At 42.8% G+C, this 25,116-nt stretch overlaps 1 protein-coding gene across 1 annotated transcript; it reads left to right on the forward strand.

The window, feature by feature from the left end:
* The first annotated feature begins 17,101 nt into the window (after positions 1-17,101).
* On the forward strand, positions 17,102-19,506 carry LOC120050513 (homeobox protein GBX-2-like). The gene is made up of 2 exons (XM_038997103.1): positions 17,102-17,634; positions 18,999-19,506. Exons 1-2 carry the CDS (start codon positions 17,102-17,104, stop codon positions 19,504-19,506), a joined length of 1,041 nt encoding a protein of 346 aa, XP_038853031.1.
* Positions 19,507-25,116: the final 5,610 nt, after the last annotated feature.

A 25,116-nucleotide genomic window follows, 5' to 3' on the forward strand; every position in this document is an offset into this window, starting at 1 on the left:
TGAGGCTGGAGGTGAACATTCACTAGATGATGTAATTAACCGTTCGTCTGAAGCACTCGTCTCGTGGTGAATGTAAGGAGGTGGGAGGTGGGGGGTTGACTTCTAACATGACACCAAAGTGACCGTCTGGACAGAGGAACCCGTGTCTGTCTCTGTCTGTTGTTCATATGTTTTTCTGAGAAATGGGGTGGTCATGTCAATGGCTGTGCCCCAAATGGCACCCTGTTCCCTTTAATGTATAGTGCACTACTTTTGACCAGGGCCCATAGTAGTGCACTATATAGGGAATAGGGTGCCATTTGGGACACACAGTGTACATGTTGGCTATGTGTTCTGTTGTGTGTGTTTTTAACCGTCTGACTCCATGGTCACAGAGAGGGGAGGCTGGCTGTGTGTCTAATGACTATCATTAGCTAGCCCTGAACATCTGGGGCCCTGTCTTCAGGGGCATAATGAAAGTTGATGCTGCTATGATTCATGTATTGGAGTGTCATAGGTCTGGTCCAGTCAGGAACTACCCCTGGCCCTGACCTCCCCCAAGACAGACAAATCACGTAGCCTAGATGTGGAAGAACTGGACAGGTATAAGCAATATGGTTGTAGCTATACCTTTCCCTCAGACAAGCCCCTTTTTTGACCATATACACTGGTGCAATCCTGTCAGACCTGCATAAGTACCTATGAGACAGGGATACACGTTATCCCATGTTTACCTGTGGATTTGTCTGTGTGTTTTTTCTCACAGTGACACTTCCAGACCTGTATTTAACCTGCTCACCCCGTCGCTCTCATTCTCTCCCAACGCTCCTCACCTCTCGCAGACGCCTCAGGGTGCCATCTATTCAAGCTGTCTGGAGAAAACACGGCTTAAATCACATCACAGCAGTGGTTGGCACACACACTGATCCCCCTCCTAGGGCTCTGTAAAACTGTCAGACACCCCCCACAGACCAGGGACTCTTCCAAAGTCCCTCAGCAATTACAGGCCCTGTCCTGAGACTGAGATGGCGTTAGTTATTCTGATGTCAGTGTAGTTTAACGTATTGTATTTATATTGAAGTGAGTAGTGTGGATAGAATAAGGATTTTCTGATCGCTGTTTCATTGTTCTCTGTGTGCAGTTCCGTCCCTGAACTGCAGAGGGCGCTGTGGGTTAATTCGATTACAATGGGTCAGGGAGCCGTTGCACTTGGATCCTCATTTTGTCTGGAGCAAATTATTAGGCCTGTATTGTTTCATCTTGCTCATTGTAAATACTGAATGTTTTCAGAAGAAGTAAAAAAAAAAATCTTTAATTAATTCTGTTTTATATACTTAAATGAATAAGTCAGTATAATTGTGTCTAAGTAAGATAAAACGTTCATTCATATCTTGTGGGACAGACAGTATAGTAGGTCTTGACTGAAATAACTGTCACCTTTGTTGTTCTACTGTGCTGAGATATGTACATAATGTCTGTGTGTTGTTGTTCTACTGTGCTGAGATATGTACATAATGTCTGTGTGTTGTTGTTCTACTGTGCTGAGATATGTACATAATGTCTGTGTGTTGTTGTTCTACTGTGCTGAGATATGTACATAATGTCTGTGTTGTTGTTCTACTGTGTTGAGATATGTACATCATGTCTGTGTTGTTGTTCTACTGTGTTGAGATATGTACATAATGTCTGTGTGTTGTTGTTCTACTGTGTTGAGATATGTACATAATGTCTGTGTGTTGTTGTTCTACTGTGCTGAGATATGTACATAATGTCTGTGTTGTTGTTCTACTGTGCTGAGATATGTACATAATGTCTGTGTTGTTGTTCTACTGTGCTGAGATATGTACATAATGTCTGTGTGTTGTTGTTCTACTGTGCTGAGATATGTACATCATGTCTGTGTTGTTGTTCTACTGTGTTGAGATATGTACATAATGTCTGTGTGTTGTTGTTCTACTGTGCTGAGATATGTACATAATGTCTGTGTGTTGTTGTTCTACTGTGCTGAGATATGTACATCATGTCTGTGTTGTTGTTCTACTGTGTTGAGATATGTACATAATGTCTGTGTGTTGTTGTTCTACTGTGTTGAGATATGTACATAATGTCTGTGTTGTTGTTCTACTGTGTTGAGATATGTACATAATGTCTGTGTGTTGTTGTTCTACTGTGTTGAGATATGTACATAATGTCTGTGTGTTGTTGTTCTACTGTGCTGAGATATGTACATAATGTCTGTGTGTTGTTGTTCTACTGTGTTGAGATATGTACATAATGTCTGTGTGTTGTTGTTCTACTGTGCTGAGGTATGTACATAATGTCTGTGTGTTGTTGTTCTACTGTGCTGAGATATGTACATCATGTCTGTGTTGTTGTTCTACTGTGTTGAGATATGTACATAATGTCTGTGTGTTGTTGTTCTACTGTGCTGAGATATGTACATAATGTCTGTGTGTTGTTGTTCTACTGTGTTGAGATATGTACATAATGTCTGTGTGTTGTTGTTCTACTGTGCTGAGATATGTACATAATGTCTGTGTGTTGTTGTTCTACTGTGCTGAGATATGTACATCATGTCTGTGTTGTTGTTCTACTGTGTTGAGATATGTACATAATGTCTGTGTGTTGTTGTTCTACTGTGCTGAGATATGTACATCATGTCTGTGTTGTTGTTCTACTGTGCTGAGATATGTACATAATGTCTGTGTGTTGTTCTACTGTGCTGAGATATGTACATAATGTCTGTGTGTTGTTCTACTGTGCTGAGATATGTACATAATGTCTGTTCACTACCAAAAATAAAATTAAACCATCTAGTGTTCAGCGAAATAACAACACTGTCAAATACAGGTAGCCTAGTCAAATAATTAACATCCAATCACATTAACCGTTACTCTCTCGCTGGAATTCCACTAACGGTACGTATGTAGCCAAACTTAGTTGCTGCTCATTCCGTTTGCTCAAAAATAGATAAATGGTTAAAAAAAGTAAGGCTCGTGTCCATAGAGACACATACCAGCTCTACTGGTAGTACTGCTACTACCAGCAGTACTATACCTGCACCTGTCAACAACAAGTTGGTCTGCTTCCACGAGCACATCCAATGCTAGCATCAGTAATTCTACATTTGTTGTTAGCCCAGCTAGAATGGACACTGACGTTTGTGAATCTGATGCAGCCAAAGAGCTACTGCCCCTTTACCTGGAAAAGCACCGAACAACAGACAGGGACGTTGGACCATCGAAGAGGCGCAAACATGATGAGAACTACAGTACATTGATTTGGGGTTCACTTATATTGGGAGCAGTGCCATTCCTCAGACACATTGTGTTATATGTGCAAAAGTACTACCTCACAACTCGATGAAACCTTCACTCTTGCGCAGACATTTAGAAACAAAACATGCCCATTTGAAAAATAAGCCACGGGAGTTTTTGGAGCGAGAATTAAGACGACTTTCGAGTAGTAAGACATGTGTAAAAGCAACAGATACCATTAATAAGAAGGGTCTAGAAGCGTCTTATATGGTGAGCTACCGATTGGCTAGGACAGGCAAGCCCCATACTATTGTGGAGGACATAATTCTTCCTGCTGCCGCGGATATGGCTGGGACAATGCTGGGGGAAAGGCCAAAATATATACAGACAATGCCTTCATCAAACAACACTGTTTCTCGACGCTTCAGTGACATGGCAGGAGATGTTTTGAAATAATTACTGCTTCACATACAAGCCAGTGAATTCTATGCGTTACAGCTGGATGAGTCAACAGACGTGGCGAGCCTAGCACAGCTCCTGGTATATGTCCGTTACGTTTATGGGGGGTCAATTAAGGAAGACATCCTCTTCTGGAAACCAGGACAACAGGAGAGGATATTTTAAAAGTACTGGACAGTTTTGTGACATCAAACTAACTTTGGTGGTCATGTGTTGGTATCTGTACTGATGGCGCAAAAGCCATGACAGGGAGACATAGTGGAGTGGTAACGCGCATGCAAGCAGTTGCTCCCGATGCCACTTGAGTACACTGCAGCATCCACCGAGAGGCTCTTGCTGCCAAGGGAATGCCTGACAGCTTGAAAGACGTTTTGGACACTACAGTGAAAATGGTTAACTTTGTTAAAGCAAGGCCTCTGAACTCTTGTGTATTTTCTGCATTATGCAATGATATGGGCATCGACCATGTAACGCTTTTACAACATACAGAAGTGCGCTGGTTATCAAGGGGCAAAGTATTGACATGTTTTTTGAATTGAGAGACGAGCTTAAAGTTTTCTTTACTGACCATAATTTTCACTTATCTGACCGTTTGCCTGATGACGAGTTTCTCACACAACTGGCCTATCTGGGTGATGTTTTTTCTCGCCTGAATGATCTGAATCTAGGATTACAGGGACTCTACGCAACTATAACTAATGTGCGGGACAAAATTGAGGCTATGATTAAGAAGTTGGAGCTCTTCTCTGTCTGCATTAACAAGGACAACACACAGGTCTTTCCATCATTGTATGATTTTTTTGTGTGCAAATGAACTCAAGCTTACGGACAATGTCAAATGTGATATAGCGAAGCACCTGAGTGAGTTGGATGCGCAAATATGCAAGTACTTTCCTGAAATGGATGATACAAACAACTGGATTCGTTATCCCTTTCATGCCCTGCCTCCAGTACACTTAACGATATCTAAACAAGAGGGCCTCATCGAAATTACAACAAGCGGTTCTGTGAAAATTTTATTTAATCAAAAGCCACAGACAGATTTCTGCATTGGGCTGTGCTCAGAGATTCTTGCCTTGGCAAATCGCGCTGTTAAGACACTGATGCCCTTTGCAACCACGTACCTATGTGAGAGTGGATTCTCGTCCCTCACTAGCATGAAAACTAAATACAGGCACAGACTGTGTGTGGAAAATGATTTAAGACTGAGACTCTCTCCAATACAACCCAACATTGCAGAGTTATGTGCATCCTTTCAAGCACACCCTTCTCATTAACCTGTGGTGAGTTATTCACAATTTTCGATTAACAAATAAGGTTTTATATGTGAGTTGGTTAAATATTATTATATTATTATTTGTGCCCTGGTTCTATAAGAGCTCTTTGTCACTTCCCACGATTCGAGTTGTGACAAAAACTCACACTCATTCTTATGTTTACTAAATGTTTTGTGTGTGTAGCAGGCTTACAATGATGGCAAAAAACAACATTTGAGAGTGCGCTGACCCTGGTGCTAGAGGGGGTACGCAGCTGGAGATAAAAAGTTTGGGAACCACTGGACTAGAAGATCAAGCTGCCCCTAAAGGTGCTGATCACTGATGCTTCAGCCAATCTCCCCAAGAGGAATTGAACCGTGTCAGTCTCACTGCCGTGTCAGTCTCACTGCCGTGTCAGTCTCACTGCCAACTCTGTCAGTTGTTTGGTTTTACCACACCAGATCAGAAATCCTATGGCAACTCCACACCATGCCAAGAGCTGTCATCAAGGCAACAAAGGGTGGCAACTTTGAAGAATTTGTTTAACACTTTTTTGGTTACTACATGATTCCATATGTGTTATTTCATAGTTTTGATGTCTTCACTATTATTCTACAAGGTAGAAAATAGTAAAAAATAAAGACAAACCCTGGAATGAGTAGGTGTGTCCAAACTTTTGACTGGTACTGTATATCTACTGTTGTACGTATCATTGGTAGTTGATTGTGTCTAAATTGTCCCCATGTAGCTACATAGTGCCTACAGTACGTATTACATCTGATTACTGCTACAGGGCTATTTGGGCTGTAAATCAGATTTGTCCCGCCTTTCTTGATTTAACTTTTTTTCTTCTTACATTCCGACTGGGCACACACTGGTTGAATCACGTCATTTTAATGAAATTACGTTGAACCAACGTGGAATAGACATTGAATTGACGTCTGCGCCCAGTGGGTTGTTAGGAGCTCGTAACATAAGCATGTCACGGCATCCGCTATAACACCTGCTAAACTGTGTACACGACCAATAAACGTTGATTTGAAGTAATTGAATAGCGGTGGGGTAAAAGATTAGCGGTGGGGTAAAAGATTATGCACAAAGGCCACAAGAGAATGTCAGAATACTTTAAATCTCTCCTCTCTGGGGGCATTGATTGCTACTAGAATGGATGATGTGATCAGCCTGAAGAGAAAGAAGAGGGATGGCTACAGGATCAATAGCTAAGCTGTTGTGTTTCTGGAGATTTGGCTGAAGACAGGCTCCTTCCTGTGTACATCCCAAATAGCACCCTTTTATACTGCACTACTGTTGTCCAGAGCGCTATGAGCCCTGAATAGGGAAAGGGGTGCGATTTGGAACAGATGCCGGTTCTGCTCCAGTCAAAGTCGCCATTGTGGATCAGGCTTCCTTCTGTTTGATTGGTCATCACCGGGGACAGACTTATTAAAGGTAAATCAATTGGGTTCGTTTAAGCTTTAATAATCAAAAATCGTATGGCAACTCTAAATGTTCATTGATTTTGGATTGGGGGGGACGTGCATGGAAACTCAATCTGGGAGGTGAGTCTGGTGCTTTTCCATAGTTTTTTCAGTCCTAGTAATGGAGTCTAATCGAAAAGTAAGGCAAACAACGAGATATGTGTTTTCACAAAGAAATCTGAACTGAGCAGAATAAATTATAGCTGACATTTAGATCTTTCTGAAAAGGTTGAGCCCGACCGAGACACTCCAACTAAATAATGTTGAATGGTCGAACGCTGGAGGCAACATTTTTAAATCCAATGTTTCTCCTTCTACCTCCTCCAACTGCAGCCTTCAGTCAAAACATCTTTGTAATTGCTTTACCCACCACCCCCCTCCACTTAAATCCACATATCAGTATAGGCTCACGGCGAACGCTCCGTTTGATCACAGATAAATGCTAGGCCATTCTTGGCATCGTTGTGATTAATACACTGTTTGATTGTCTCCCAGTTCAGTTCAGAAGTATTATTTCATTCTAGTCGTTGTGGAAGTGGTAGTAGTCTGATGTTATTGTTCTAAGTCCTGGCAGTAAGCAGCTCCTTAACAAGTCTCAGCTTCATTTAGTCTGCAGTTATACTCCCCTGTCCCCAGTATAATGGATGATGGTGATCACTAGCATGCAGGAAAGGTTTAATTAAATCATATTCCAATCATAATCCATGTTGTTAATTAAACTGGATAATTTATAAGTATAAAAGAGGGATATTTAGTAGCTGTTCTGCAGCGGTGGCACTGCAGTGTATTAGTGAGAGCGCACGCACACACACACACGGTGTACACACACACACGGTCACACACGGTCCACACACACACAAACACACACACACGGTCCACACACACACGCGGTCACACACACGGTCACACACACGGTCCACACACACACAAACACGGTGTACACACACACGGTCACACACACAGTCCACACACACACAAACACACACACAGTGACACACACACACTTCTATCTCCCTCTCCTCTCCTTCCCTCCCCCTGTCTCCCCCCCTTTACAACCCTTTACTATTGATGTCCCCACATGATTGATAATGAGACAGTGACTGCTGTACTATTGTCTAATGGCTGTGCAATTAAATTCCCTTGTAAATGACCCATGCCTCATTTCATCCTAATCTATGGAATTTTGATTGAATTTGTCAGCCCTAATTGAAAAATACTGCTATTTAATGTCTGCATTGCAGTTGTGGATCAGGCAGCCTTTAATGAGATGGTGTCCCTATGACCCTGGAGGGAGAAGGGGGTGGGAGTAGATGAGAGCTGGGGGTGAGGGGTCGGAGCTGGAGCCGAGGATTGGAGGGAATTGGTGTAGTGGGGAGCCTGGGCTGTGGGGTTAGGGTAGGGGGGAGCCTGGGCTGGGGGGTTGGGGTAGGGGGGAGCCTGGGCTGGGGGGTTGGGGTAGGGGGGAGCCTGGGCTGGGGGGTTGGGGTAGGGGGGAGCCTGGGCTGGGGAGTTGGGGTAGGGGAGAGCCTGGGCTGGGGAGTTGGGGTAGGGGGGAGCCTGGGCTGTGGGGTTAGGGTAGGGGGGAGCCTGGGCTGGGGGGTTGGGGTAGGGGGGAGCCTGGGCTGGGGGGTTGGGGTAGGGGGGAGCCTGGGCTGGGGGGGTTAGGGTTTCGGGGAGCCTGGGCTGGGGTTTGGGGTAGGGGGGGGCCTGGGCTGTGGGGTTAGGGTAGGGGGGAGCCTGGGCTGGGGGGTTGGGGTAGGGGGGAGCCTGGGCTGGGGGGTTGGGGTAGGGGGGAGCCTGGGCTGGGGGGTTAGGGTTTCGGGGAGCCTGGGCTGGGGTTTGGGGTAGGGGGGAGCCTGGGCTGGGGGGTTGGGGTAGGGGGGAGCCTGGGCTGGGGGGTTGGGGTAGGGGGAGCCTGGGCTGGGGGGTTGGGGTAGGGGGGAGCCTGGGCTACGGGGGGTTGGGGTAGGGGGGAGCCTGGGCTACGGGGGGTTGGGGTAGGGGGAGCCTGGGCTGGGGGGTTGGGGTAGGGGGGAGCCTGGGCTGGGGGGTTGGGGTAGGGGGGAGCCTGGGCTACAGGGTTGGAGTGGGGGAGCCTGGGCTACGGGGTTGGAGTAGTTGGGGCTGAGGGGAACCTGAGCTGGGGGTTAGGGGCTGGAAGGAGCCTGGGCTCCCACACATTCCCTTGGATTGGCTCTGAGGGGAGCCTGGGCTGGGGGGTTGGGGCTGAGGGGAACCTGGGCTGGGGGGTTGGGGCTGAGGGGACCTGGGTTGGGGGGTTGGGGCTGAGGGGAACCTGAGCTGGGGGGTAGGGGCTGGAAGGAGCCTGGGCTCCCACACATTCCCTTGGATTGGCTCTGAGGGGAGCCTGGGCTGGGGGGTTGGGGCTGAGGGGAACCTGGGCTGGGGGGTTGGGGCTGAGGGGAGCCTGGGCTGGGGGGTTGGGGCTGAGGGGAACCTGGGCTGGGGGGTTGGGGCTGAGGGGAACCTGAGCTGGGGGGTAGGGGCTGGAAGGAGCCTGGGCTCCCACACATTCCCTTGGATTGGCTCAAGGAGTGGATCTGGATTTAGGCGGGTTAAGCGGTTAGGGGGGGAGCACCCACCCCCCCCAATATTAACTGACAGCTCACCTAATAGTAAAGTATGGTGGCGCTATGAGAGGCTGCCTATAACACAGCAGTGACTTGAGTTATTCATATGAGTGACATTTATTGGTCATCATGAACATCAATAGGCACTGTGGCTACTGACTCGTATCAAGACTGTTATTCAAATGCACAAACAAAATATCTGGATAGGAAGCAAGCAGCAGTGAATGAACTATGGCAGCGACAAGAGACGGGACGACACCATACGAAGGTTTCACATCAAGCAGAGGTTTGTCCATGCATGTTATTAACCTGGTACATTATACAGTCACTAAACATCACAAATCACTCACAGTGCTCTCATTCTACTAGATGGATCAAAGCTTACCAAAATGTATATGCACTTACACCTGTAAGTGGCTTTGGATAGAAGCCTCTGCTAAATGGCATATGTATTATTATACATGTATTATAAAGCTTAGCCAGCCGTAGTTGCTGGGGTTTGTTCAGTAAGAGCAATATTAACCAACGTTCCGATAGAAATACATTATTGTAGAGCCGATACAGTATGATTCTCTCTTATGGAGAATAAGGACTCACATCAGCTCTATACATGACATTTCTATCAGCAACGTTCTTTCTAGAGGTCGACCGATTATGATTTTTCAACGCCGATACCGATACCGATTATTGGAGGACCCAAAAAAAAGTCGATACCGATTAATCGGCTGATTTTTAAAAAATTTCTTTGTAATAATGACAATTACAACAATACTGAATGAACACTTTTCTTTTACCTTAATATAATACATCAATAAAATCCAGTGGCGTGCCGTGGGCCTGGGGCCTGGGCCTTCAGTGAGGTACTACACAGTCCCACCCGAATTAATCCACCTCTACCATCATTATGATGCCATGGCTTTAGACACTATACATTTAGACAGAAACGCAGTATAACCAGGCGTTACGTCACCTTGAAATTGACAAATTGACATTTTTGGGTAAACAGTGTTTACCCAAAAACATGACACAATCAATGAGTCTTTTCAATATTTCCCTTCACCTTTTCATTGTGCAGCTCCGTTGCCCTGCACGCTTGTTCTTTGAGCTGTAGATCCACTCCGGTGTCCCCAAAAGTTTTCAAAAGCACCATTGCTTGTAAGTGCCCAGCCGTACTTTGGTGTCTCGTTGCTGCCTTGGTTAGACAACTCAAGTTTGCAAAGCCAGTGTGGCTCCAAACACCAAATCGATCACTTGCAAATAATAGGCATTCCCAGCAGTACAGTTTGCAGTGCTTCTCGGGGAGCCTGTGAGCCATTGACAGCGCTCGTAGTTGAAACTTTGAAAGTGGCGAGCGAACAACCCCTTACAATGTCTAACTTTTCTTGAAAAGTTCGTCTTGAGAATGGCGTTATAATTATATCCTCGACCAAATCGATATCTTCTCCTCCTTCCGCCATTGTGGGTTGAAAAAACAGCTTAGTAGTACGCAAATTAATTTGTTTATCAAATTCAGTTTCCTAGATCTGCATATACCTGCCCATAGGACCTGCCTCTCAATATTGGTAATCCAATCAAAAGACGTGCACGCACTACGCCTGCTAGCTGGCTCCTGTGTAACACTGGAGCCAGCCAGCAGGCGTACAATAGCCAACTCTAAAGCTGATTGGTTGACACTAAATTTTCATATCCATTCACTATAAGCTACAAGCGCCCGCACTGTTGATTCTGAAGGCCTGAGGGCAGATTTTAGATCCCTGGCAACACATGATGGCTGAATATGATTGGATAAAAGATCTAACATAAAGACCAGCCCTCCAAATCTCAACCTGGGGCTGGAAGCAGTGCAACCAAGAGGAAAGCTATGAAATGAAGAGTATAACTCTTACTCTGGGGAATAATTTAATACATATTTGTGGGAAAATATATTTAAAAAAATATATATTCTGATGATGTTTAGGCCAGCAGAGAAGGCCTTGCAGGCCCTGACGGCCCACCACTGATAAAATCAATTTAGCCTCAAATAAATAATGAAACATGTTCAATTTGGTTTAAATAATGCAAAAACAAAGTGTTGGAGAAGAAGGTAAAATATGCAATATGTGCCATGTAAAAAAGCTAACGTTTAAGTTCCTTGCTCAGAACATGAGAACATATGAAAGCTGGTGGTTCCTTTTAACATGAGTCTTCAATATTCCCAGGTAAGAAGTTTTAGGTTGTAGTTATTATAGGAATTATAGGACTATTTCTCTCTATACCATTTGTATTTCATATACCTTTGACTATTGGATGTTCTTATAGGCACTTTAGTCTTGCCAGTGTAACAGTATAGCTTCCGTCCCTCTCCTCGCCCCTACCTGGGCTCGAACCAGGAACACATCGACAACAGCCACCCTCGAAGCATCGTTACCCATCGCTCCACAAAAGCCGCGGCCCTTGCAGAGCAAGGGGAACAACTACTCCAAGTCTCAGAGCGAGTGACATCACCGAATGAAACGCTATTAGCGCGCACCCCGCTAACTAGCTAGCCATTTCACTTCGGTTACACCAGCCTCATCTCGGGAGTTGATAGGCTTGAAGTCATAAACAGCTCAATGCTTGAAGCATTGCAAAGAGCTGCTGGCAAACGCACGAAAGTGCTGTTTGAATGAATGCTTACGAGCCTGCTGCTGCCTACCATCGCTCAGTCAGACTGCTCTATCAAATATCAAATCATAGACTTAATTATAACATAATAACACACAGAAATACGAGCCTTTGGTCATTGATATGGTCGAATCCGGAAACTATAATTTCGAAAACAAAACGTTTATTCTTCCAGTGAAATACGGAACCTAGGCAAGTCAGTTAAGAACACATTCTTATTTACAATGAAGGCCTAGGAACGGTGGGTTAACTGCCTTGTTCAGGGACAGAACGACAGATTTTTTACCTTGTCAGCTTGGGGATTAATTTTTGCAACTTTCTGGTTACTAGTCCAACGCTCTAACCACCTGCCTTACATTGCACTCCACGAGGAACCTGCATGGCAGGCTGACTACCTGTTACGCGAGGGCAGCAAGAAGCCAAGGTAAGTTGCTAGCTAGCATTAAAATGATCTTATAAAAAACAATCAAACTTAACATAGTCACTAGTTAACTACACATGGTTGATATTACTAGTTTATCTAGCTTGTCCTGCGTTGCATATAATCGATGCGGTGCCTGTTAATTTATCATCGAATCACAGCCTACTTCGCCAAATGGGTGATGATTTAGCACTGTCGTTGCACCAAACCTAACCATAAACATCAATGCCTTTCTTTAAAGTCAACACACAAGTATATATTTTTAAACCTACATATTTAGTTAATATTGCCTGCTAACATTCATTTCTTATAATTAGGGAAATTGTGTCACTTCTCTTGCGTTCTGTGCAAGCAGTCAGGGTATATGCAGCAGTTTGGGCCGCCTGGCTCGTTGCGAACTGTGTGAAGTCCATTTATTCCTAACAAAGACCATAATTAATTTGCCAGAATTGACATAACATTGAAGGTTGTACAATGTAACAGCAATATTTAAATAAAGGTGTAAAAAAAAAATCGGTCAACCTCTAGTCCTTTCAGCTTCCTAAATATATTCTCCTGATGTTGATTCAACTAATTTAATTCCAGTTGTATCAACACACTAGAGGTTGTGAGTATACTCTTAGAAAACAACAAGTGCTATCTACAATCTAAAAGGGTTCTTCAGCTGTCCCCATAGGAGAACCATTTGAAGAACCCTTTTTGGTTCCAGGTAGAAACCATTTGGGTTCCATGTAGAACCCTTTCCACAGAGGGATCTACCTGGAACCAAAAAGGGTGTCATGGAAGGCTCTTCATCTAGTCATCTCTCCATTTCTTCTCCATCTCCCCTCCATTTTTCAATCTACCCTCCATCTCTCCATCTACCCTCCATCTCTCCATCTAACCATCTCTCCATCTACCCTCCAGTTCTCCATCTAACCATCTACCCTACATCTCTCCATCTACCCATCTATCCTCATCTCCCCCCAATCTCTCCATCTCCATCTCTCCATCTACCCTCCAGCTCTCCTAATCCATCTCTCCATCTACCCTCCATCTACCCTCCATATTTCCATCTACCCTGCATCTCTCCATCTCCATATCTACCCTCCATCTAACCATCTCTCCATCTACCCTTCTTTTCTCCATCTATCCTCCATCTAACCATCTCTCCATCAACCCTCCATCACTCCATCTACCCTCCATCTCTCATCTACCCTCCATCTCTCCGTCTACCCTCCATCTCTCCATCTACCCTCCATCTCTCCATCTCCTCTGCATCTAACTTCCATCTCCATCTTTTCATCTACCCTCCATTCCATCTACCCTCACCTAACTTCCATCTCCTCATCTACCCTCCATGTCTCCATCTACCCTCCATCTCTCCAACTACCCTCCATCGGCCCATCTAACCTCTGTCTCCTCATTTCCCCTTCATCTCTCCATCTACCCTCAATCTTTCCATCTACCCTCCATCTCTCCATCTGTCCATCTTCCTCTCCATCTACTCTTCGTCTCTCCATCTACCCTCCATCTCTCATCTACCCTCCATTTAACCATCTCTCCATCTACCCTTCATCTCTCCATCAACCCTCCATCAATCCATCTACCCTCTAGCAATCCATCTACCCTCCATCTTTTCATCCACCCTCCATCTCTCCATCTAACTATCTCTCCATCTACCCTCCATCTCTCCATCTACCCTCCATCTCACCATCTCTCCATCATCTCTCCATTTACCCTCCATCACTCCATCTACCCTCCGTCTCTTCATCTACCCTCCATCTCTCCATCTACCCTCCTTCTTTCCATATACCATCGATCTCTCCATCAACCCTCCATCTCTCCATCTCCCCTCCATCTTTCCATCTTCCTCTCCATCTAGCCATCTACCATCAATCTCTCCATTACCCTCCATTTAACCATCTCTCCATCAACCCTCCATCTCTCATCTACCCTCCATCTCTCCATCAACCCTCCATCTCTCCATCTACCCTCCATCTCTCCATCTACCCTCCATCTCTCCATCAACCCTCCATCTCTCCATCAACCCTCCATCTCTCCATCAATCCATCAATCCATCAATCCATCTACCCTCCATCTCCTCTTCATCTAACTTCCATCTCCTCTCCATCTCCCCTCCATTTCCTCATCTACCCTCCATCTTTCCATCTATCTTCCATCTCCTCATCTCCCCTCTATCTCTTCATCTACCCTCAATATTTCCATCTACCCTCCATCTAAACATCTACCCTCCATCTAAACATCTTTCCATCAACCCTCCATCTAACCATCTCTCCATCTACCCTCCATCTCTCCATCAACCCTCCATCTCTCCATCAATCCATCTACCCTGAATCTCGCCATCAATCCATCTACCCTCCATCTCCTCTTCATCTAACTTCCATCTCCTCTCCATCTCCTCATCTACCCTCCATCTTTCCATCTATCTTCCATCTTCTCATCTCCCCTCTATCTCTTCATCTACCCTCAATATTTACATCTACCCTCCATCTCTCCATCTACCCTCCATCTCTCATCTACCCTCCATCTAACCATCTTTCCATCAACCCTCCATCAACCCTCCATCTCTCATCTACCCTCCATCTCTCCATCAACCCTCCATCTCTCCATCTACCCTCCATCTCTCCATCAACCCTCCATCTCTCCATCAACCCTCCATCTCTCCATCAACCCTCCATCTCTCCATCAATCCATCTACCCTCCATCTCTCCATCAATCCATCTACCCTCCATCTCCTCTTCATCTAACTTCCATCTCCTCTCCATCTCTCCATCTACCCTCCATTTCCTCATCTACCCTCCATCTTTCCATCTATCTTCCATCTCCTCATCTCCCCTCTATCTCTTCATCTACCCTCAATATTTCCATCTACCCTCCATCTCTCCATCTACCCTCCATCTAAACATCTACCCTCCATCTAAACATCTTTCCATCAACCCTCCATCTAACCATCTCTCCATCTCTCCATCAACCCTCCATCTCTCCATCAATCCATCTACCCTGAATCTCGCCATCAATCCATCTACCCTCCATCTCCTCTTCATCTAACTTCCATCTCCTCTCCATCTCCTCATCTACCCTCCATCTTTCGATCTATCTTCCATCTTCTCATCTCCCCTCTATCTCTTCATCTACCCTCAATATTTACATCTACCCTCCATCTCTCCATCTACCCTCCATCTCTCATCTACCCTCCATCTAACCATCTTTCCATCAACCCTCCATCTAACCATCTCTCCATCTACCCTCCATCTCTCCATCTACCATCCATCTCTCCATCAACCCTCCATCTCTCCATCAATCCATCTACCCTGAATCTCGCCATCAATCCATCTACCCTCCATCTCCTCTTCATCTAACTTCCATCTCCTCTCCATCTCTCCATCTACCCTCCATCTCCTCATCTACCCTCCATCTTTCATTCTATCTTCCATCTCCTCATCTCCCCTCTATCTCTTCATCTACCCTCAATATTTACATCTACCCTCCATCTCTCCATCTACCCTCCATCTCTCATCTACCCTCCATCTAACCATCTTTCCATCAACCCTCCATCTACCATCCATATTTCCATCTACCCTCCATCACTCTCTATATCTAACCTCCATCTCTATATCTAACCTCCATCTCTACTTCTAACCTCCAACTCTAGATCCACCTCCATCTCTCCATCTCTATATCCACCCTCCATCTCTCCATCACTCCATCTAACCTCCATCTCTATATCTAACCTCCATCTATATACTGTATCTAACCTCCATCACTCCATCTAACCTCCATCTCTATATCTAACCTCCATCTATATACTGTATCTAACCTCCATATCTAACCTCCATCTCTATATCTAACCTCCATCTATATACTGTATCTAACCTCCATCACTCCATCTAACCTCCATCTCTATATCTAACCTCCATCTCTAATTCTAACCTCCATCTCTATATCCACCTCCATCTCTCCATCTCTCCATCTCTATATCAACCCTCCATCTCTCCATCTACCCTCCATCACTCCATCTAACCTCCATCTTTATATCTACCCTCCATCTCTATATCTACCCTCCATCTACCATCTACCCTCCATCTCTCCATCTACCCTCCATCTCTCCATCTACCCTCCATCTCTCCACCTAATTTATTGACAGTTCACATAATTTTGCAACCCTATTCAGTACAAATAGTTATTTTTGTGTTTTATACATTTCATGTAGGGAAGACAGTTGTAGTCAATATGTATGCATATTGCATGTGTAGCCTAGCTAATTCTCATTTGCATTATGGTCCCTTAGGATGTGTATAGCCTACGCTTTACAAATCCACATAATTGGCATTTATTTCCTAGACCCAGACCGAAGCCAGCCCTCACAGGTCTATGTGACGAATGACAGCTAGGCTAGCCCAACAGTTTAACAGCGACCAATGAAATGCGAGAGTGCGATGAGAGGGTGGTCCTTGCGAGTGGAAGAGCCGATCAAACAGAGGGAGCGTAATTTAAACTCCTTGCTTAACATCTGGATGTTGTAGAACGGAGTAGCATCACTCTACTCTCTTCTCTCTACTCGGAAACCGAGTATCATCGAATATAAGATTGTTGTTGTCAAATGGTCAGAACGTCAGCTACAACTCGAGGATATTGATTGGCACCTGGAATGCGCTTTGGCTCCTGCTATCGGAGCGCAAGGTAAACCAAAAGGGGCCACATGAGTTCTGCTAATTTCGGAAACCACCACGGCTCCAAGTTGGCTTCTAATTCTGTTGATCTGGACACATCTCCACTCTCCAGCATCGTGTGTCGACCATCTGCAATGTTGATGGAATGGTTTTATTTAATCGCGAGAAACGAACAAATAATCACGGGACTACCAAAACGTCCACATTTCTAAGGTCGGTTGTCTGTCGAATAACAACGTTGTGAAGTTGGTGACTTCCGAACCCAGGAAAGACTGCAGGTGTCATCGCTCCCTTCCATTTCTCCAGTAACATTTCCTTGATTGACATTCCTTCCATCAGATCATATGAGTGCAGCGTTCAGCCCTTCGTTTATGATGATGCAGCGCCCACTGGGAAGCACCACTGCCTTCAGTATCGACTCTCTGATCGGCGGTCCCCCTCAGCCCAGCCCGGGACACTTCGTCTACACCGGTTACCCCATGTTCATGCCGTACCGGTCAGTGGTGCTCCCACCGCACCCTCCGCCGCCCCCTGCCCTACCCCAGTCCGCCCTGCAGCAGGGGCTCTCGGCTACCCATCCGCACCACCAGATCCCCAGCCTCCAGAACTCTTTCTGCTCTAGCCTGGCTCAGGGCATGGCGCTCACCTCCACCCTGATGGCCAGCCTGCCTGGAGGGTTCTCGGCTTCACAGCAGCACCAGGAGGCGGCGAGGAAGTTCGGCTCGCAGTCTCTCCACGCCGCCTTCAATAAATCTCAGGACATTCGTTTGGATGGGGATGACGGAAAGACTTTTCTAGGAAAAGAGTCCGCAACGCTCCCCTCCTACCACGACTCAGAGCCATTGCAGTCATCCACAGGTACAGTAAACTCTGTTTTGTCTGGACTCTGCTGGACAGGGTTGTTTACTTGACCTGACTTAAGGTTCTATTGGGGAAACGTTTGACTTAGCCTGTGTTTGGGATTTGTGGCTGTCCTGTACTTGGACGCACTAACTGTAAGTCACTCTGAACAAGAGCGTCTGCTAAATTACTAAAATGTAACCTAATGTTCTTGGATAAATGAGATATTATTTGTAAGCTCAAGTTGTAAAAGAGAAGTTCAAAGCGAATACTCGTATTTATTAGGCCTATTATAATAAATAAATAAATTAATAATAGTGCACATTTGCGAGGTTCCTTATAAGAAGTCATTCGAACTCTAAACTTTATTATTAATTATGCTATTAGGCCTATTAGCTAACGGACCAATATTATCAATAGACCTACGTCATCAATGTACAAAAAAAGGACCCAAGTGCCATTTGAGGATAACTTATAAGTTCTACTCACTCAGTGTTGGCCTAGGCTATATCCTGTGAATTTCACATCAAATGACAACGATTAAAGTATAGTGATAGAAAGTGGCTGTTGCCCCTGAGTGAAAAATGAATCTTTTTTTTCTCCAACAAATTCTTTACATGGACGCTTACATATTTTGTCGTGAGAAGCTTGACATGATATCCGCATATCAAATACGTTTATTTCAGGCTTTTCAATGAATAGTGCCTGGGGGCAAACTAAATGACTAAATTAGCCTATTTTAATTGAAGGATGGGAAAAGCGCCTGCAGTATTTGAATGTCTATAAAACTGTGATCAAAATTCAAAGTCGACCGAGTCATTTATATGAGGGTCTATATGTATTATGAAATACATGTAATATAACACTTTAACTCCGTAAGTTTGTTGAAGACATTGTATAATATAAATCAATTGTTTTTGTCTCTAAAATGAATGGAATTACAGTAAGCGCGAGGCCTATTTCATACGTGATATGTGTCATGATATAGCCGATGGGCCTAATTCGATAAATATTTACTTAAATATATATTTACTTAAATAACTTTCACTTCACTTAAATACGTCCAGAGACATAATATAATGTGTTCCTAATTCGCTCCATAATATAATAGGCTATTGTTTTCCTGTAACACAATATGTCAAGTCTCCTCGTGGGTATTCATGAAACGAAATGTTGATACAATACACGCAACGTTTGTGATTCATCAAATGTAGGAGAAAAGTTGCTTCTTTTTTTAAAGCTAAATATTTCTTTAAAAGTATGATTGTGGTTATCCATTATATAAACTCATAAACGGTTGCATATCAGTCCATTATAGGTTACACATTGTCATTTACTTTTCTATTTTGAGGTCAATATAACCTAAACTAACATGTTCTATTTCCTTACCCACACAGCCAGAACCCATGGCAAAGAAGACCCGAAAGAGGACGAATGCAATAGAAGAGATGAGAGCTTCTCAATGGACAGCGATTTAGACTACAGCTCCGATGACAACATGACGGGTAACTCGATGTGTCAGAAAGATGATGGGGAGGGTAACGTGGATGAGGGCGTCCAAGGGTCCAACGGCACTGGCAGCACCACGTCTACCGGCAAGAACCGGCGGCGGAGAACGGCGTTCACGAGCGAGCAGCTCTTGGAACTGGAGAAGGAGTTCCATTGTAAGAAATACCTGTCTTTAACGGAACGCTCTCAGATTGCGCATGCCTTGAAACTCAGCGAAGTTCAAGTCAAGATCTGGTTCCAGAACCGGAGGGCCAAGTGGAAGCGCGTGAAGGCTGGTAACGTCAACTCCAAAACCGGCGAGCCCTCTAGGAACCCTAAAATCGTGGTGCCTATCCCTGTGCACGTCAGCCGGTTTGCAATAAGGAGTCAGCACCAACAGTTAGAGCAAGCCAGACCATAACATTTCTGTATGTTAAACCGATGGACTAAATACAGATTAAGTTAATTACACTGTTTAAAAACAGAAAAACAGCACACACGTTATTTTGGAATTGGACTACTGATAATCACAAACCAAGTTTATCCTTTGGTGAGTCTTTGTAAATCTTTGTGAGCCAGAGGAGAGCAAATTAATTGATGGTACATTGCTTTTCCTCTGCATTACTGCTGCATCGATCCACTGATGGTAAGCTGATTAAATACCAAGAAGACAAAAAAACTCAAAATGGTGACATATGTATCACCTTGGTTACGAGTGTAAATACCGAGATGGACCATAACTATAACCGCCATGGGACCAAATTGAGGACATTACAACAAGACAACAATACATCCAATTGTACATTTCCGAGATATTGATCAAAAATATAACCTACTTTTACGTCTGTTAGATTTCCTTTGACGGTTGTGCTGCTGATTCTGAAGGACCTTGCTTGTATTATTGTTGTTTTTGCAGCAGGCGCAAATCAGATCAGAATGAACAGGAGCACTTTTATCATTTCTAATTTGATCACCCCCCATACCAATACACATATTGTACACATAGCCTACAAATATCAGACACCTCAACCATCAATCATCTCCACCAAAAAGCAAAGAGTGGCCCTGTAAAACCATCCTACTTTTGTTCTCAGTTTGAGTTTCTTTCCATTGTTTCATTCCATGGTTGCTTGAATTATTTTTACTCATTGTGACTTTTTCAACAGTCAAGAAGCACGCTGCTAATTTATTTAATATTGTGCAAAAAGTAACTAACATTCCATGACTTATTGAGTAAATAATAAAGTGTGCATTAAAGATGAACCATTAGCGATTGTCAACAATTTGTCAGTTTGTTTATTGTCATTCCATTTTTGTGCAATTCTATTTGAATTTGAAATCTTTATCGAAATTACGCATGCGCGGGTTTACAGGCGCTTTCTTGAGTGCTGGGCTTTGAGTTGATCATGATATTTGAAATCCTTGGTTGATTATTATTTTCACCAATATATCAAATGCTAATTTGGGATTATTCAATTTGTTGTCTGCAAGTGACAAATATTATTTTCACAATCCACTAAGGAAGATAATTGGAAGATAATTGCTTATGTATTTTATCTTTGAATTAAGGTGATTAACGAAACGATTTCGTTTAGATTTACAACACAATTTATACTATTATTATTATTAAGACTATTACTTGTAATAACCCTGTCATTATACTATTATAATTAATGACTTTCAGATTTATATAATTTTGCCTGCACCAACTGTGAGTTGTGCAGATATTGCTGAGGCAGGACCAACTGCGAGGTTTGCAGGTAATGCAGAGGCAGGACCAACTGTTTATCTCTCCAACAGTAGAGCCATGCAGCCAGCCAGGGAGGTGACAGTTTTACAGCTCTACCCCTCTGCTCCAGCCACCCCCTGGAATTAAGGCCAACCTCGTCGCGTATGTTGGAGCAAATCAACCTGATGCATGCCAATAATAAATATGTAAGAAGATCTCGCTCGGCGACGCAATCTCGTGTTATGACAGGGGGTGGGTCGCATCAGCCAGGGTGAATGACACTCCCAGGTTCCTCCAAGGCTGTGAGGAACACCAATTCCCATCCGAGTGAAACGTCACGAGCACGGCTGTTTAGGAAGGTCGCGGCCTGGTGTCAGCCTTGAGCTTCGGCCTCACCTTGCCCCGGGCCCAGAGCGCCTCATTTATGGTACCGGGACAAAGAGGTGACGTGTGTTTGGCAAGCCTCCCAGCGCGCCAATTGCTTTGCCATTAATATTTACATCTATTGAGGTGGACAATTTCATACATTTATTTTGATAAGATTGGCGACTAAAATACAACGTAGGCCTACTTGCAGGACTTTCCCCTTGTGATCTCTAAGGACATCTTGTTGGTCTCTGTCATGTTCCGCGCATGAATAGCCTGCGTTAAACTCCATCTGTCAGCCCTACCACAGTAGGTCTATAGCCTACCCTAAACATAAACCGTTTCAAATGTCACTAGGCTAAATTATCAAATAATCCATTCTGATCATGTATTTATAGGTGTTATATAAACTAATTTTAAACAATATTGGTCATTATAATTCGCCTTTCTTGCAATAGGTTGGATACTAAATAGGCTAGGCTACACATTTTAAGACAAAGCTATTATTTTAAAAAACGACATTGTTTTACATTGTTCTAAAAAGCTATTTGTCAAAAAAAGTTGTTTTTAACAAACCCATTTGGAGTTAAATAATATTGTCTACAAGACCTACTGTATATAAATGATACACGTAAAACCCTCTATTCCAATGAGTATTGATTAAGCCCACAAGTGTCCTCAAATAAGACAACCATCATTCTCTCAGCTAAAGCATCCTCCAAGATGTTGTTGCAGTAGTTTAACGATCGTTCTGTCGTGTAGCCCCTCTCCGTCTCTCTGGCAGCATTTAGACAGCGCGCTATTCCCCCCGGCAACTACAACGCTATTATCGTCACGCGCATCATTTAACCCAGGCAAGCGCAGCACGCCACGCACCTGAACAACATTTTGATGTCAGTCATCGTTTGTAATTCGCACGCCATGATAAGGCACAAATAACGCTGTTATATCTTCAAAATCAACTCGAGGAAATAGGCTATGGATCCTGACATACAGACAGGCAATTTCATTTACATTGAATTCATCTTCTATTATGAGGCCTACAGCCTATCCAAATCATAAAGTTTACAGTCGCCTCTATTCAACCCACGTAAAATGTATTTTCCCTACTGATTCATCGTTGGAAATTCCCCAAGCACATTTTTTGATTATTAAACTGAAATCCCAACTCGTCATCGTAGCAGAAAGAGTGAATTACTGTAAAGCTCAGATTTATGGCCGCAGCTCGCGCTCTGGCTGAGCATCTCTGACAGGCCTGGCTACAAGATGAGCTCTCATGACCCGCTCTAGAGGAGTGTGTGTGTGTGTGTCTGTATGTTGTCTTCTATTCCACACAAACTCGTGCACACCCCGACAGAGATCCACTCAGGCATTTGATTACTGGATACTTACAACAAAATATGTCCATTACACAATTAATCAAATACAGATTTGCTAGATTAGATTGTATTGAAAGAACACACACTGAGCAATTTGTGTAGCCTACTTGAGGAGGATGTTTGACAGAGAAAGCGATATGAGTATCGAGGTGAGAGGGAGAGATCTGACAATTGCCCCGCTAACTCTAATGAATTTTTTTGCAAATTGTAATCAAGCCGGGCCGTCGCGGTTGGCTGATAAATGAGGCCCAAGGGGATTGGTCGGGACCTCCGCTTTTCACTCCAGCATGTCCCCCCTGCACTAAATTAACAGCAACTTGTCGAAGCTTCAAATTAACCCCCAATGATTAATTCTGATGGAAAGCGAGCCATGAGACTCGCGTGGCCTAATAGGCTCTGGCTTGAGAATGCTGCTACTGGAAATTAATACTCTATAAACCCCACATACACCAAGCTACACACATCTCTCTCTGTCTCTTAGTATCTCTTAGTATCGCTCTCTCTCCCCCAATTCAATTTAAGGGCTTTATTGGTATGGGAAACGTATGTTTACATTGCCAAAGCAAGTGAAATAGATAATAAACAAAAGTGAAATAAACAATAAAAAATTAACAGTAAACATTACACTCTCTCCTTCAGTATCGCTCTCTCTCTCTCTCTCTCTCTCTCTCATACTGTAGGTGCAGGCCAACATATAGCAAATACAGTACTAATATCAACAGAAAGATACAGGAACAAATACAGTACTAATATCAATAGAAAGATACAGTAACTAATACAGTACTAATATCAACAGAAAGATACAGTAACAAATACAGTACTAATATCAACAGAAAGATACAGTAACAAATACAGTACTAATATCAACAGAAAAATACAGGAACAAATACAGTACTAATATCAATAGAAAGATACAGTAACTAATACAGTACTAATATCACAGAAAGATACAGTAACAAATACAGTACTAATATCAACAGAAAGATACAGTAACAAATACAGTACTAATATCAACAGAAAGATACAGTAACTAATACAGTAGCTAATATCAACAGAAAGATACAGTGAACAAATACACTACTAATATCAACAGAAAAATACAGGAACAAATACAGTACTAATATCAATAGAAAGATACAGTAACTAATGACAGTACTAATATCAACAGAAAGATACAGTAACAAATACAGTACATAATATCAACAGAAAGATACAGTAACAAATACAGTACTAATATCAACAGAAAGTACAGTAGAACAAATACACTACTAATATCAACAGAAAATACAGGAACAAATACAGTACTAATATCAATAGAAGATACAGTAACTAATACAGTACTAATATCAACAGAAAGATACAGGTAACAAATACAGTAGCTAATATCAACAGAAGATACAGTAAACAAAATAACAGTACTAATATCAACAGAAAGAATACAGTAACAAATACAGTAGCTAATATCAACAGAAAGATACAGTAACAAATACAGTACTACTATCAACAGAAAGATACAGTAACTAATACAGTACTAATATCAACAGGAAAGATACAGTAAGCAAATACAGTACTAATATCAACAGAAAGATGACAGTAACAATACCAGTAACTAATATCAACAGAAAGATACGAGTAACAATACAGTTACTAATATCAACAGAAAGATACAGGAACTAATACAGTACTAATATCAACAGAAAGATACAGTAACAAATACAGATACTAATATCAACAGATAGATACAGTAACAAATACAGTACTAATTTCAACAGAAAGATACAGGAACTAAATACAGTACTAATATCAACAGAAAGATACAGGAACTAAATACAGTACTAATATCAACAGAAAGATACAGTAACAAATACAGTACTAATATCAACAGAAAGATACAGTAACTAAATACAGTACTAATATCAACAGAAAGATACAGTAACAAATACGAGTACTAATATCAACAGAAAGATACAGGAACTAATACAGTACTAATTATCAACAGAAAGATACAGTAACAAATAACAGTAACTATATCACAGAAAGATACAGTAACTAATACAGTACTAATATCAACAGAAAGATACAGTAACTAATACAGTACTAATATCAACAGAAAGATACAGTAACAAATACAGTACTAATATCCAACAGAAAGATACAGTAACTAATACAGTAGCTAATATCAACAGAAAGATACAGTAACAAATACAGTACTAATATCAACAGAAAGATACAGTAACTAATACAGTACTAATATCAACAGAAAGATACAGTAACAAATACAGTACTAATATCAACAGAAAGATACAGGAACTAATACAGTACTAATATCAACAGAAAGATACAGTAACTAATACAGTAGTAATATCAACAGAAAGATACAGTAACAAATACAGTACTAATATCAACAGAAAGATACAGTAACAATACAGTACTAATATCAACAGAAAGATACAGTAACAATACAGTACTAATATCAACAGAAAGATACAGTAACAATACAGTACTAATATAACAGAAAGATACAGTAACTAATACAGTACTAATATCAACAGAAAGA

Source organism: Salvelinus namaycush, chromosome 7 (genome assembly GCF_016432855.1).
Source record: "Salvelinus namaycush isolate Seneca chromosome 7, SaNama_1.0, whole genome shotgun sequence".
NCBI lineage: Eukaryota > Metazoa > Chordata > Actinopteri > Salmoniformes > Salmonidae > Salvelinus > Salvelinus namaycush.